Raw genomic sequence first — 15,531 nt, 5'->3', positions numbered from 1 at the left:
TGCGTTGCTTCGCTAGACGAATTTCCCTATGGGCTTGCTTCGCAAGACGAAAACGTCTTGCGCTTTTTTTTTAAAGCCACTTGAAGAGGCGCAGTTGCGACGGACCGTGCTTCGCAAGACGAAAAACATCGCAAGACGAAAAGACTCGCAGAACGAATTATTTTCGTCTTGCGAGGCACCACTGTAATGAAATATAAAATTCCTATTTGCTGTTCCACCCGTTTTGCCTCAACTCTGCATACCACTGACATGTGGACCTCAGAAGGTTGCCCACCAGGGAACGCAGTCTTCAGGCTGAAAGGAGTTGTTCACCACTGCTCTAACCACTGCAGCACATGGACTAGATACAACACCACACACCCAGGACAGGCTGGAACAGGAGATATTCTGCTATCATTCACATGGTATTTTTTTTTGGGGGGGGAGGTTGGGATTAGAGGTTATGGACTCCTTTTATAGAAGTGTATATTTCTATACACACCTTCATGCCGCTCAGTAAGAACACAAGGGGGGGGGGAGACAAGAGCCTGTAAAATAGTCCCCCCATTACCGCCTGAAAAGCAGCCTCTTCCCTTTCCACTTTCTCCTTTTCAGAAGATCCATTTTTCTGAACATTCCTTGCATAATTCCTACCTAATAGCACACTAGAAAAGCCCACCCTCAGATGACAAAGGCTCCAGGATATCTCTAATGCTACTTTCCCACAGTTATTAAATGGGTCGAAGTGACTTAAGTCTGACCACCTGCTATTTCAATTTGCTTTTGTCTGCCTGGAGACGTTCCCCAAAAGGCTGCAGGTCAGAACATTCCCAGCAAAATCAGTTCAATAGAAAGATGCAAACGAAGCCTTTCCCTACTGAAGCGGCTACAGCTTGATCCTCGGAGCTTGTTCATTTATTTCTTTACAACTCTGTTCCTTGAAAACTACCATTTAGACAGTTATATCTATGATGACAGGTGTACCGGGGTTCAAACTGCCAGACCACAAAACAACAACACCAGGACACCTTTAATCATGGAATTGTTAACAAATTCATTTAAATAACACAGATGGGAGTTCAGAGAGAAAAGTACTCCTGATAATACTTTACCGGGAAACTGACTACAACCAGCTTATAATTTGAGAGATTTTGTCTCTCTCAATTCAGGCCTTGTACATAGCAAGGAGTCATTCAACTAAACATACAGCAGAAAACACTCAGAATCAGGGGATGTGCTACTTCAGCAAACATCATGCTACTCTGTCTGGTTGCTAAGCAATACTTCAGCTTTCCCTCCCTCTTGGTTACCTGTCTTACTGATAGCAGAATTACCCCATAAATTGCAAACTGGATGATCCCTGTTGTTACACTCCTTCTGGAGCCACAGACCAAAAGGCATTTAAGCTTCCTCTCAAGCAAACACACGTACATAATGGACAACCATTCTGCCATTTCCAAGGAAAAACTCATATAGAAATGATCATGCAATGTTGCCAAAGAGAAGGAAGTCTCCAAATCACGTTTCTGCTTTTGACATATCCACAGCAAGAGAAAGAGTATTAATAAGCAAAAATGCATTTAAGCAAATTATAACGCCTTTTGAAAAAACTATCACAAGACTTATACAAAAATAAAGGATTTCCTTAAATGAACCATTTGTCAATGACATAAGCTAGACAGTAACCAATTTACTGAGAATCTCATCAAGGAAAAACCACTCCATCTGAAGATTTGCACCAAACTTACTGGTTGAGTTGCCTTGCATTTGTATGATGCATTTGGACTCTTTGCTGGTCTCTCGGGAATTAAAGGGTCTGACCCGGACAGCCACCTTGACTGAAGCGCCTGACATTTTGCAGTTCTCTTGTGTGTACTCCAGAAATTATGAGCGAAGAACTTCCACAGCTTTTTCTTTCCTGGAGTTATCTTTTGAGAGAGAGAGAGAGAGAGAGAAATTCAATAATTTGAAAATACATTCCAGACATCTTGATGGTTGCTAGGATAATAGCTTAGCTCATTAGATACCCCCCTACAGACAAATTTCATATTTTTTGGCTTCATGGAGGCCGAGCGTATCCAGGGTTACCCTCCTTCTCGCTAGCCACTGTCAAGTAATAGTTTTCAGGGGAAATGATTGTTTCCAGCCCCTCCCTCAAGGAGAAAACATGGAGCCTGCAAACTGACATCACTCCTGACTCAGAGGGATTAAAAGGACAGCCGTTCTTTGTGCTGTTTGTTCATTTTATTGGTACATGTGGAAAGCTTAAAAGAAACCTACACAACCCCAGGGATTTCCTCCATTCACAGAGTATATAAAAATTAAAATACATGCTGAGGTGGCTTTGCCTTTGAAGTCACCCTAAAAACAGCTTCCTCCCTCCTTGATTCTGTAGAAAAGAGGGAGGGAAGCAGGTTTCTGTTTGAAACATTTCTATCCTCGCAGCTGCTGGCTAACAAAGCAAATAGACCAAATCACCAAGTTCCAGGAGCAAATAGCCATAGTGAAAAATGCAGTTTAGCTGGGAGAGAGAGTACATTGTGGGCAAATTATTGTGTTTCCGCAGATAGGCTTGAGAACGACTAATCCTGAATCAGCTAACGGAGAGACTGGAGATATCATTTAGCATCCTCTCCTTTTATCAACTTGTTCTATTTACTGACATGGCTGTCCTTTTCTGGTCTATGTTGCTATTCCTTGTTTGAAGAAATAAATAATTTGAGCTTCGTTTAACGCAGGATACACCAAAAGGACATCCAACTGAAGGCTATTCATAGTTATTTAAACAAAAACATCTAGCATCTTATACACAAATATACACAAAAAATTATACACAGACGGCCTACCTGTAAAATTACAAGTGGACATCCACAATACCCAGTTTTCACAATGGCACTATGTTATAAAGAATGTAGTGTGGGGTAAACCTTATTATTATGAATTAAACATTCCATTACTTTGAGAAAACGTTCTACAGCTCTTCATTTTGAGATGCTATCTTCAGTTCAGCTTACATTGACAAAAGATATACTGTACTAGACTCTCTTAAGTAAAGACTCTGATCAGGAGGCTGTTGAGGATATTGTTCACTTTGTTTTAAGCGCCTAAAGTAGGATTCTCCCAGAGAGAGATTTGCTTTAGGGCATGGAGATTTGCCTTTTTTCTTGTCAAGGGCTGCATTACCTTAGAAATAATAAGCCACTGTTTGTATTAAACCATAGCTTACTTGTGAACATTTCTCTCCTTTAACACGTGAGTCATCATGTGGCTTCTCCCCTCCCATGTAGCACCCACGTGACTCAAACAAGCCATAGAATGACTTTTCCTGTCATCCAAACCTGGATCATGGTTTGTTTCTTTCAAACAAACCATGAGCAGTAAATCATAAACAAACCAAAGTTTGTTCTCAGTTTATTTCTGGCTTACCGTTCATGGTGCATTTGAAACAAACAAACAAATTTATCCTAAAATAGACATGTTTGCATACAAATCTGCCTAATATAAACATTCTTGTAAAGAATTCATTTCCTAACAGAATGCATTTTTACATGTTTTTTTCATATAGACTTTACCCTAGTCTATGCATTCTTGTACACACTACTTGCCTGGAGAACACATGGCAAATGCAAAGAAATGCAAATCTAGAAGGATGGCTGCTTTTCAGTTCACATACTGTTTTAGAAAGTGCAAACTAAGTAGGTTTGCGTTTAAAGATTAAATGAATCCTTACTGCACCCCCATATTTTTTCGCACTATGGCCCCTTTTCACAATGGTGAAAACAGGTTGCATGGTGAAATAAAGGAATTGGATGTGTCATCTTATTAGTCAGGTATTTGGCCACTGTTGAGTAGTATAGCTAACTGGACAACTATTATATCTCACAGTAGCTATACATTTAGGAGACAGGTCATTTCCCCCACCCACCAAATAAAACGAGTATTGGCTGCTAGCTAACTCACAATTCCTCATGCCACATCAAAACAAGAAAGTTACATATTAGCTTGTAGGTGTGTCTGCAAAAATCCGTTAAGTTAAAAACCAAGAGATGAAGACAGCAGAGATGCATGTATGTTAATACTGCAATACTGTACAACCTTTGCCTTCTACAGTCTTTCATTATCATCAATTCAGCTGTCTTGGAACCGAACTAAAAGCACTTTGGATTAATGGACAAAAAACTTCTGGTAATATCATAGAAGGTACATTAAGTACTTTGGAATCCTCAACTTAAGTGTCCTTTTGTAGCTCCTTACACCACAAAGGTTGCAGTCACCACACAGAATTTCTAGGCGCGCTTTTTACAATGGGATTTGTTGTTGTTGTTGTTAATAATAAGAATAATTTCATTATTATACCGCTTGATATTTTAAAGAAAACAAAATCTCAAAATGGTTTACAACACATTGAAACATCAAATAAAACAATCCAGAATAACATAAATTCAAGCTTCATGGAAAACAATTCAGATCTTTTTCTAATTGATGTTTTGTTTTCCTCATATTAATTTACTTACTTAACTTATATAGCTGCCTCATAGCAGAAGGACTCTAGGAAATCAGTGTGGAGTAGTGGTTAGTGACAGACTAGGACCTGGGAGGCCAGGGTTCAAATCTCCACTCAGTCATGAAGCTCACTTGGGCTAGCCACAGCCCTATGACCTGTGAGGTTAACTGAGAAGGGGGTGAACCATATACTCCTTGCAGAAGAAAAGGTGGGATATAAATGCAATAAATAAGCTGTTCTGCTTACCTCAGGCATGGCCAAACTTGGCGCTCCAGCTGTTTTGGGGCTACAACTCCCATCATCCCTAGCTAACAGGACCACTGGTCAGGGATGATGGGAATTGTAGTCCCAAAACAGCTGGAGGGCCAAGTTTCGCCATGCCTGGCTTACCTGCTTAAGAAAGTTAGAACAGCCAACCAGATGGAGATGTGAGTCGCCAACCTGGTATCCAGAGATCTCCACATGGTCACAATTGGACCTGCGCCAGTCACAAAATGTGCCTGGTGCCTGGCTAATTTCTAACACTGGCCATTGGCCTGATCCACCAGACTCTTCTTTTGCTCTTATGCACATTTATAACAGACTTCAAATGTGTTAGAAAGAAATAGGGTCTTTTCCTTCATTGACTTTTTTCTGCTTTACTCCATCGCATGATTCAGGTATTGTGTTCCTTCTCTCTTGAACAGGCACCATCACTTTAGAATGAAAAATCTCAGAACAGAGAACATGCAAAGATGCAAAACAGTCAGTGTTTTGTGTTTGCTGGGTGTATTTGTTTTTAAAGAGACGGGCCAATTTATTGAGAGGTCAAATGTGAGATTGGGGGCACACTTGCCCAATTTAATCCTCTCTCTGACTTCAATATGCGAAATGTGTAGCCTGACTTAAATAAGCATGCTGGGAAACAACATTTCAATACACCATTCTTCTGAACAAGCCTTCTTTAGTAAGCTCACACACTGCCATCTGAAGTGCTGCTTTAATGCCTGTGCAGATGACGAAACCAGTGAAAAATGGAATAGGCTGCTGAACAGAGTGTTCCAGAGTCTTGTTAGAAGGGAAAAAAGATTTTTAAAGGAACTAGACTAAAAGCCACTAAACAAAAAACAGTAATTCTGACTATTTAGGCCTGTCCTTCTGAGAGACACAACTGTCTCTCAGAAAACAATTTTAGGCACCAGAGAAAGAAAAGTTGACAGCTGCAGGATAGGAAGGCAACCTATAATCTACTTTTCCTTTACATCTGCAGGTGTGGCAGTACCATTGTCTGGCCTCGGTCATTTGGATGCGAGCCAACAAACTGAAGCTGAATCCAGTGGGCAGTACCCTAGACCAGATGAATGGTAGGTTCCCTGCTCTTGATGAGGTTACACTCCCTCTGAAGGAGCAGGTACACAGCCTGGGGGTACTTCTGGATCCTTTGTTGTCACTTGAGGCTCAGGCGGCCTCAGTGGCACAGGGTGCCTTCCATCAGCTTCGGCTAATGGCCCAGCTGTGCCAATATCTGGACAGGGATAGCCTAACAACTGTCTTCTATGCTCTGGTAACCTCTAAGTTACATTACTGCAACACATTTATACGCAGGGCTGCCTCTGAAGATGATTCAGAAACTTCAGATGGTGCAGAATCCGGTAGCCAGGTTGCTCACCAGGGCAAGACGATTTCAGCATATTACACTGATCTTGACCTGACTGCACTGGCTGCCAATTAGTTTCTGGGCCCAGTTCAAAGTGTTGCTTTTGACCTAAAAAGCCTTAAACAGCTCAGGACAGCAGTACCTCAAGGACCACCTATTCTCATATAAACCAAATCAGACCATCAACTGAGGCCCTTTCTTCATCTGCCTCCTTCACAAGAGGTACAGAGGGTGGCAACATAAGAATGGGCCTTTTCTGCGGTGGCTCCCCATTTGTGGAATGCTCTCCCCAGGGGGGCTTGCCTTCTACCTTCATTACATTACCAGGCAAAAGCATTTCTCTGTTACCAGACTTTTGACTGATTAACATTCCATGGTCTTTTAAATGTGTTTCTGGGAGGGGGGGTTATTGGTTTATTTTGGTTTCATTATGTATTTTGTGTTCTTGTTTTGTATTTTTATGTTGTGAACCCCCCCACCCGTGATCTTCAAATGGTGGTATATTATTATTATTATTATTATTATTATTATTATTATTATTATTCCCTACATCCCAGTTGTTAGGAGCATTTTCAGCAAAACACATTAATTACTGATGCAATTTGAAAAGGTGCAATAATAAAGCTTGGGTACTTTCATCTGTGTTTAAGTGATATATGGAACTAAAAAGGTTTCACACAAGTAAGGCACAGCCTCCAGCCTCACAACACCTTGTAAAAGGTGTTAAAGTTGTTTGCCTAAGGAAGCAGCTATCAAAGTCATCTGACAACTGGCAAACTAAAGTTCAGAGGTTGAGCACCTGCTTTGTGTGAAAAGGTCCCAGATGCAATCTCTGGAATTACCAGTTAAAAGGATGTCAAGAGGAGGTGACAGGAAGGACCTACCTGAGACACATCTACCAGCCAATGTAGCCAATACTAGGCTAGATTTACAAATAAACTGACTGGTGTAAAGTAGCTTCCTATGTTCCAGTTTATAAACTGAATCACAAAGGGTGAGCCACACTCCCCACCCCGCACAATAGGGTGAAACCACTTTGTGTCTGCTTCCCAATGCATGTAGATAGATAGATAGATAGATAGATAGATAGATAATACTTTATTCAGCTATAAGCCCACCAGGCAAAACCAATCAGTAAATAAAATAGGATTTTACATTCTAAAATATCAACTAAAATATTTCAACGCATAATCTCCTTCACATTACATACAGTCTCTAGATGTATCATATTGTGGCCTTGAATATAAAAATGGTGGATAGAGTTTACTAGATTTTAATAGTCATGCAGCATTGCATGTAACCTTTTATCTTTTTTTCTTTTTTTTTTTTTTGATGGGGGAGGAAAAGAATACATTATGAAGTATATATTACTGTATTTTGATATATTACTGTATTTTGATATTTGGTTGGAAGCCACCCAGAGTGGCTGGGGAGGCCCAGCCAGATGGGCGGGGTATAAATAAATTATTATTATAAATTATTATTATTATTATTATTATTATTATTATTATTATTATATACTTCCCAACTCAAAAACTGACAGTGACATTCCATTCTGAACATGAGAGACCAGCAGAGGCTAAAACTTTAAAAAAAACAAATGACAGACTGGCCAGATACTAGTCTAAGGATGGAAAACGTGGTGCCCTCCACAGTTTGTTGGAACTCCAACTCCCAACAGCCTTGACCACTGGTCATGCTGGCTGGGGCTGATGCGAATTGGGAGTCCAACATTTAGAGGGTGACAGGTTCTTCATCCGTTTCATGTATGTTCCCAGTGGAGAGAAGTTTTTGTCCTCCCTCTCATATAAAACTAGAACTAAGGGTCACTCAGTGACCAGTAATAGGTTCAGGACTCATATCTTAGGGCTTCTTAGGGATTCACTACTATTATATGTAATGATTAGCACCAGCTTAGATTATTGAGTGTGCCTGTGTGTAAGAACAGGGGAGACCTGCTAGATCAGACCAAAGGCCCAACTAGTCTAGCATTTTGTTCTCATAGATGCCAATGAGGAGCCCACAAGTGGGACATGTACATAAAGGTACTTTCCCAATCGCGAACCCCAGCAACTGGCATTCAGAGGCATACCACCTCCAATAATGGAGGCAATATCACCATGACTAGTGGCTATTATTCTCCATGAGTCTGCTTGATCCCCTTTTAAAGCCGTCCAGGTTTGTGGCCATTTTAATGGTGACTACATTTTAAACCATTTGACTTATTTTGCACCTCTCGGCTTAATACTCAGATCAAAATGTAACGACCTTTCAAAAATCCCAAGGGCCCCTGGCTGGCCAGGAATCCAGGAGTCCAAAAGCTTTTTCTAGCAAGTTGGCAAAAACTTTACAGCTAGTTCAGCAAAACAATTAACCATCACTTCTACTGGAGGACTAAACCTCTCAAAAAGGCTACTCAGGCCTGCTGGGTACCACACCTCTATCTTCATGCCCTCCACTTTTTCTGTTGCATCTTCCATCCTAGTCCCTGCCAGACAAATACCAAATCATTGGGTGGAATTAATTCCAGGAATATTATCTGAAACAAACCCAAGCAAATATTTTTGATTGGCTTCATGTGTTTTCTATGTTTCCTTAGCACACAGTACACACAACCATATAAAAGCTCCACATACCAGACGGCTAAATTAATGGGAAGCCAAAGCTGGCCTTTAAAACTATTAAGGGCAATGCATGTTACCTTTTGAATTAAAATCTGACCACCTTCGACAAAAATCTCACCATGACTAAGATGACAACTGAAACCAGGTCAGAGATTAATGTATGCAAAGTTAACTTAGAAGCATCCAGGACAGAGACAGTATGTGTGAATATTCATAGAGAGTATGTGTAAAATTTTACGTTCTGTAACAGGGAAAGAGACAGGCAGAGGCCTGGTGTCTATCATCTTAATACAGACTGGTAACCGTTTTAAATTTAAATGAAAGCAGCAGTACCAAGCATCTGAATGCTATCAAGTTAGGCATCAGTCACAAAACCACATTTTTTCCTTCATACTCCTACAGCTATGGAAGCTGTATGACAGGGACACTTAAATACCTTCCATCGTCATCATATATTTCTATAGAGTTGAATATCCACTTAGCACTTTATAATAAATAAAAATTCACAGCAGTCACTGTGTGCAGCCAGTAAGATGGAGACAAAAGGAAGAGGAGGGTGGAAGGACTAGGGCAAAAGCTTTAAAATCTCTGCTCCATACAGAGAAACACCAAATTTCACAGTAAGAAATATTACATAATATAATACACAGAGAGAGATGTACAACATAAAAAGGCAACTCACAGAGTCCTACAACCCCACCCTCGAAAATTCAACTTGAGCAGGTACAGAGACAACTATGAAGATGCAAGCAGGCCATGACAATTAGCAGACAATTCCATGAAACCCGGTGAGCATTTGCAATAAAGCCATCAATTCCAAAACAGTATTTTTTGACCTTCTGCCCCATCCCTGATTAAGCTCCTAGAGGACTGTCGGATCATCATCCCAATATGGCTGCCCCGTAATTGTGCTGTGCTGGATATAGAGGAAAGGGGGGTGGGGAAACGCATCAAAACAAAACGGCAGCTGTTTATGGCAGAGAAGAGGAAAAGCTGGGGGGAGAGGTAGGGAAAAGACAAACACAGAGGTTCCTGCATTTCCCAAACAATTCACTGCTGTAGGAAATTGGGGTTGGGGTAGAGACAGAAATTAATATAGAATGAAGGAGAATTCTGCTTCAAACCCCGCCCTGCTTAAAAGATGAAGCTGCAACAGAGCTTCAGCGAAAAAGGATGCAAACATTGAAAACTGCTCTCTCAAAATAAATATGAAGCTACGGGTCCCACTCAGGAGAGGGTTCTCTCAGAGCATTCAGTGGGGAAACTGGAGGCAGAACTGATGGAGATGGGGGGCTGAGATTCAAAGGGATTTCTTTATTGAGGGAAGTATTTACTGAGATTTGCAGAGATTCACAAAATATATCTGTGATGGAGCTAGGGAGCTATGAAGTATAAATGCTTTATTTTGAGGGGTGTCACTGACAACCACCATCACAGCAACTTCCTATGATGGTTATGTTGTTGGGATCTTAAATTAGATGTCACTAGGGAAGCGGGGGGGGCGGGCGGCTGGAGAGAGGGAGATAAATAAAGAAAAAAGAAAGATGATTCAAACTTGGCTAGATTGAGAGGCATTCTCTGTGAATATTTAGAGACCAGGCAATCAAGAGATCTCAAACTATGTATGGTCCCAATATAAAAATGCCTCTAGGAGGAACTTGGAATTAGTAATATGAAGGGGGACTGTAAGGAATCTCCATTTGGAATTGACTGAGGGGGGGGGGGCAGGGAGAAAAACTGGAACTGGCAAAGGAAAAGAAGTCAATAGGATGACGGGGTTGTTCCTAGTCTGCTCAAAGGAGAGAGAGGAGAGTGCAAGGAAATTGCTGATTACAATAAATATACAGTATACAAGAGACATGTTTATTTGTTTAGCTGCACAGATATATCAGGGCTGGAAAATCACAGTCTTCTAACTGCTAGGAATTTAAAGAGGTTTTTAGTTTCTAGCTATGTCTGTATCCTGCAGTTCAGCACACAATCATGTGAGTCAGTGATATACTTAGGCATACTTAATCCATACCTTGTATATATACACAGCTATACGCATAAATTATGTGCTATTATCATACACACACCTCTGCCCCCATTCTCCCAATGACACATCCCATAGAGATTCCCACCCCCTAAATGCCTCAGCTAGCTAGGATCCAACAACATCTTTGGAGCACAGGTACTTTGATTTTAAAGGCCTCCTCTTGCCATCAGAGGAGCTAACACCTACTTAAAAGAGGCATAAATGGAAGGTCATTTGTAACATATGTATGTATTCCAGACCCTACCATTTGGGGGGGGGCAGGAAAAAGATGGTTTAAAAGCCAAATACATGATTATACTGAATATTAATTTGTTATTACTACATCTTATATTGAGTTGATTATATTTTACTATGCCTCTGATGTTTGCAAGTGGCAGTATGAAAGGCAGTATGAAAACCATGATCATTAATTATTATTAACAACTATTATCATTTCACTACTAATACTAATCACACTATGGCCACCATCCTCTTGGATGTCACTTGGGGTCATATGTTTGCCGGGGAGAACCCCCCCCCAATATAGATTAATATGGAAGGAGTGGGGTGTCATCACCTGACCAACCCAGGGATCAACCATATCCACCTTTGTGTACCCCATCCCTCCATCCATCTGATCCCTTCAATTGGGGGGGGGGCTTAAAACAGTTGGAGGAAAGACAGGGCAAGGATGAGGGGGAGAGACAGAGGATAATTTGGGGTGGGGGGAGAAATGGCAAGCTCCTTCCCACACATGCAGATCCACCTACACTATCCCTTCCTGGGTGGCTTTTTTTGGGGGGGGGGAGGTGGCCGCCCACATAGGAAGCTGCTTTATACTTCTGAGTCAGGCCATTTGGCCCAGCAGCTCAGTATTGCCCGCTCCGACTGGCAGCAACTCTCCCGGGGAGAGTGTTGAAAGACAGGCCAGCCCTACCTGGAGATGCTGCCAAGGGCTTTGGCCCTTTTTGAGGCAGATGCCCCGACCGCGGAGCCACAGCCCCAATGGAGAATTTGGGGACAGGGCGGGGTGGGGAGGGGGAAGCCGGGGTGGGGATTGAGACCATATGGATGAAAAGGAAAGGGGGGAGGGAGGCTTCAAGGATGGACCCCTCCCCCCACCAGCTCTTTTCCCTCCCTTCCCCCACCCTCTCACGTGACCAACAACCGCCCGTCACCCCCACCCCTTTTACCTCAGTGCAGTCAAGGGCGGAGGCGACACCGGCGCCGCCGTCAAATCAGCAGCCTGGCGGGGAACAACGAGCGGCGACGAAGCCAGCGGGACAGAGGCCGCCCAGCCCCATCACGGAGCCCCCAGACCGGGGAAGAGCGGCATCACAGAGAGGAGCGGCGGGGCGGGGAGAGATAAAAGGGCGAGGATAACAAGACGGACCGAACCGCCTGACAGGAGCGTCGCGGCTACACTGGCAAGAGCAGGGACTGGAATCGATTCCCTCCACCCAGAGGGGAAGGCTCCGCCCCCGTACCCGCTCGACGCCCTCCAATCAGACGCGGGGAGACGTCGGCTCGCCGGGCGAATGCGGAAGCCGATAGGCGGCTTGAGCTGTCTGTCCTCAAGCTGAGGTGGGAGGGGTCTGTGGAAAGGATTCACCTGCCAATCTCGGGGTGCCTCTCGGCCAATCCAATTAAGGAAAGGCATTGCGAAGGTGGGACGGCCGCGGCGGAGGCAGCCAATTAGCGTTCGAAAAAGGAATTATTTCTCTATCTGTCTCAGAGCTCTGTCCTAAGAATGTTCCTCAGGAGTCCTTTCGGCGGCTGCGTAGGAATACGAGGGTGCTCCCTCTTGCGGAGGGAGAAAGTAAGCCGATGACGGAGCCTTCCGCAGGGAGCTATAAAAAGGGAGGCGATGGAGTTCACTCATACAGTAGATGCTTGTCCTTTTTTATTTTTTTTTACCTCAGTAGAGGGGAAATTCGGTGGAAGATTGTGCTTTTTATTGAGAGAGACATAGAAGGGAGAGCTTTAAGTCACGAATCTACTGGGGAAGCCGAGTTTTATCAAAGGGATTCAGACGTTTTAGGAAGATAAAGGCTGAGAGGTTCTCAGAGGAAGGGCGAAAGGAGGACTACCAGTTCACAAGTTACCCCTCCACGCACACGTGTAAAAATGAACGTGTGAATGCAGGAACTGTGTTTGCTGTCATAGAGAGGGGCTGTACAGGACACTCGAGTTTTCTGAGGCTCCTGCCCTCACTAGTACACTTGGAACCAATCCCAAGTTTTCTACTGTGTAAATGTGTGAAGCAACCTTGGGAGACGAAGATTGGGAAGAAAAACTAAAGCAGAGGTTGCAAGAGGTCTAAAAAATAAATATCACCATTCTTTCCTCTAATGCCCCTTCAAGCATACCTATTTAAAAAAACTTACAGCTTTTAACTGGATTAAGATTAAATTACCACACATTAAATTACCACACATTTTTGTTGGTTCAGGATGATCACACCCGTTTCATCCTCAGGACCACTCTGTAAGGTTGGTTAGGCTGAGAGAGTGACTGGCCCAAGTGGCTTTCAGATAAGCAAAAGCAAATGATGAGGATGCAAATGCAAAAGCAAATGATGAGGATGAGAGCCAGTGTGGTGTAGTGGTTAAGAGCGGTAGTCACGTAATCTGGGTAACCGGGTTCGCGTCTCCGCTCCTCCACATGCAGCTGCTGGGTGACCTTGGGCCAGTCACACTTCTGTGAAGTCTCTCAGCCCCACTCACCTCACAGAGTGTTTGTTGTGGGGGAGGAAGGGAAAGGAGATTGTTAGCCGCTTTGAGACTCCTGAAGGGGAGTGAAAGGCGGGATATCAAATCCAAACTCTTCTTCTTCTTCTTCAATAAATATTAGAAAGGGGCTGATAACAAAATGTAAATTAGGAAGGGAAGAGCATGGTGAGGGCATGGCTGTGGCTAGTGGAGTGATCTACATAAGGCAGTGCCAAAAGGGGGGCAAGTGGCTCCCCAAAACAAGGAGGTTGCTCACCACCCCATTGCTGAACTGTCATTAACATATACTCAGCCCTTTCTGTGCCCCCCCATTTCCCCCCTCATAACACCATGGGCACAGCCAGGATTTTTTGGGGGGGCAGGACTTTTGTTGGGAGCAGAACTGAGCTATCTGTGACACAACTGGTCAGCTAGTTAAGTTTTTATTTATTTATTTATTTACTTACTTACTTGATTGGGGGGTGGGAGCTGCACCCCCTGCCCCCCTCTGGCTATGCCCATGCGTAGCACCGCTCATGGTATTAATCGTCCTCTATAAGGTGCTGGGGATGTGAGTAATGGAAAGAAAGTAAACCCTCTCCCCATCTCCGCTATGCAGAAAATTTAAATAAATGGTTGAAGGTACTCAGGTGATTATGGAGGGAAACAACCATTGCATGCTGAATGTCCTAGGTTAAGATGAGGATTAGCTAAGAAGTTCTGGCCTGTGGACCTAATCGGGCTTAATTTGACCTGTTTTGTCTATGCTTGATCCCATTTGTTGTTCCTTTCCAAGTGAAGTTTGCATTGGGTGCCAGGTTTAAACATTGGATCCCGATCAGATCCCCCCAAGTGGATCTGATGCCTGCCAAACAATTTAAATGGTACCAAATGCAAACCGTCCTTGCGAGGGAAGAATTGGGAGCACACACTGATCTCTCTGAAATGTGGCTCCTGGTTGGCATCGTTCGAATGGATGTTGAATGCAAGCCGCACTGCTTTTAGGTGGGGTTGAATCTACCTGAGTTATTGGCAGGTGGTTGATTCTGTCCACCAGTCAAATGTGGCCCACGGAGGGCTGACTACAGTTTAACCTGGCCCTCCAGTTGAAAGGGATTCCTCATCCTTGAGTTAAAAGGGTAAGACAGCTTCAGATAGGCAGCGATGGTCCTTTCCTGAGACACAGGAGAAACGGGGAGACTGCGCCTCTCCAGATACTGTTAGATTCCAGCTTCCATCAGTTTCAACCAGTGGGGCTAAAGCTCTGAGATGATGGGAGTTGAAGTCCAGTAACATCTGGAGGGCCATACATTTCCCATCCCAGGGCTGAATGAACCAATGACCTGAGAGAGGGGGGAAATGAAATGGGAAGAAGATTAAATCTGAAGGGCATGGGTAAAATAAATATTTTATTGGCTCACTGCATATCAAAATATACTTCAGGTTTCAAGCACGCCACAGAACAGAGTGGTATTTTTGTAAGTGTCATTTAATATTTAAAAATGTGATGTACCAATAAAATAGTTTTGTGTACCCTCCAGATTTCCCCCATTATTTTGATTTCTCCTGACATGACATATGACAGCTTAATATGGGTTGTCTCCAACTAAGTCCTACTCAGAACAGACCCATTGAAATTAATCTGAATTAGGGCTTGCCCACATTTCTGCTTGCCCCTCTGCTTTCCTCCAGAGAAGCTTGATCTGAATCAAAGCAAACATCAGCTGGGTTTTCTGTTGATTGACATTTGCTCTGATTCAGTGGTAAAGAGTGCAGTTTCCCAGGGGAAGCAGCAGGGCAAACAGAAAACCACTCAGACCTCCTGTCTCTAGAAAGCATGGAACAAGTGGAAAACTGCTTGGACCCATGCTTTCTGTGGGATAACCAGCCTCATATAATCAATAATGCTTAGGTCTATCAATACATAAAGGGGTTAAGACCATAGAGTAAGCTGTCTTGCCAAGTTTAGGTCACCTTGGAAGGGATTAGGTAATAAAGCTTTCGTTCTCCTTCAGCCTACCTGAGCTCAACATGTGAGGAGGTCTGAGTTGGTTGCTCCA

The 15,531-nt window shown here is 43.2% G+C and overlaps 1 protein-coding gene across 9 annotated transcripts in view; it reads right to left on the bottom strand.

Annotated features, from left to right (window-relative positions):
- KIF1B (kinesin family member 1B) overlaps positions 1 to 12,269 on the bottom strand; it is a 134,396-nt gene extending 122,127 nt beyond the window's left edge. For 4 of the 9 annotated variants that reach the window (XM_082229697.1, XM_082229698.1, XM_082229696.1 and 1 more), the window contains exons 1-2: positions 11,954 to 12,218; positions 1,728 to 1,907 (exon numbers count right to left, since the gene is read on the bottom strand). In XM_082229697.1, coding sequence (XP_082085823.1) covers positions 1,728 to 1,833 — 106 coding nt within the window. In that variant the 5' untranslated portion in view covers positions 1,834 to 1,907; positions 11,954 to 12,218. Of the gene's footprint in view, positions 1 to 1,727; positions 1,908 to 11,953 lie in introns of all 9 variants that reach the window. The other 5 variants (XM_082229702.1, XM_082229700.1, XM_082229703.1 and 2 more) reach the window with 4 other exon arrangements.
- Between the last annotated feature and the right edge of the window lie 3,262 nt (positions 12,270 to 15,531).

The sequence above is a fragment of the Podarcis vaucheri genome, assembly GCF_965113315.1.
Source record: "Podarcis vaucheri genome assembly, chromosome: 7".
Taxonomy (NCBI): Eukaryota; Metazoa; Chordata; class Lepidosauria; order Squamata; family Lacertidae; genus Podarcis; species Podarcis vaucheri.
Note: the sequence above shows the minus strand (reverse complement) of the source record. Positions and strands in the feature narration are given on the sequence as shown.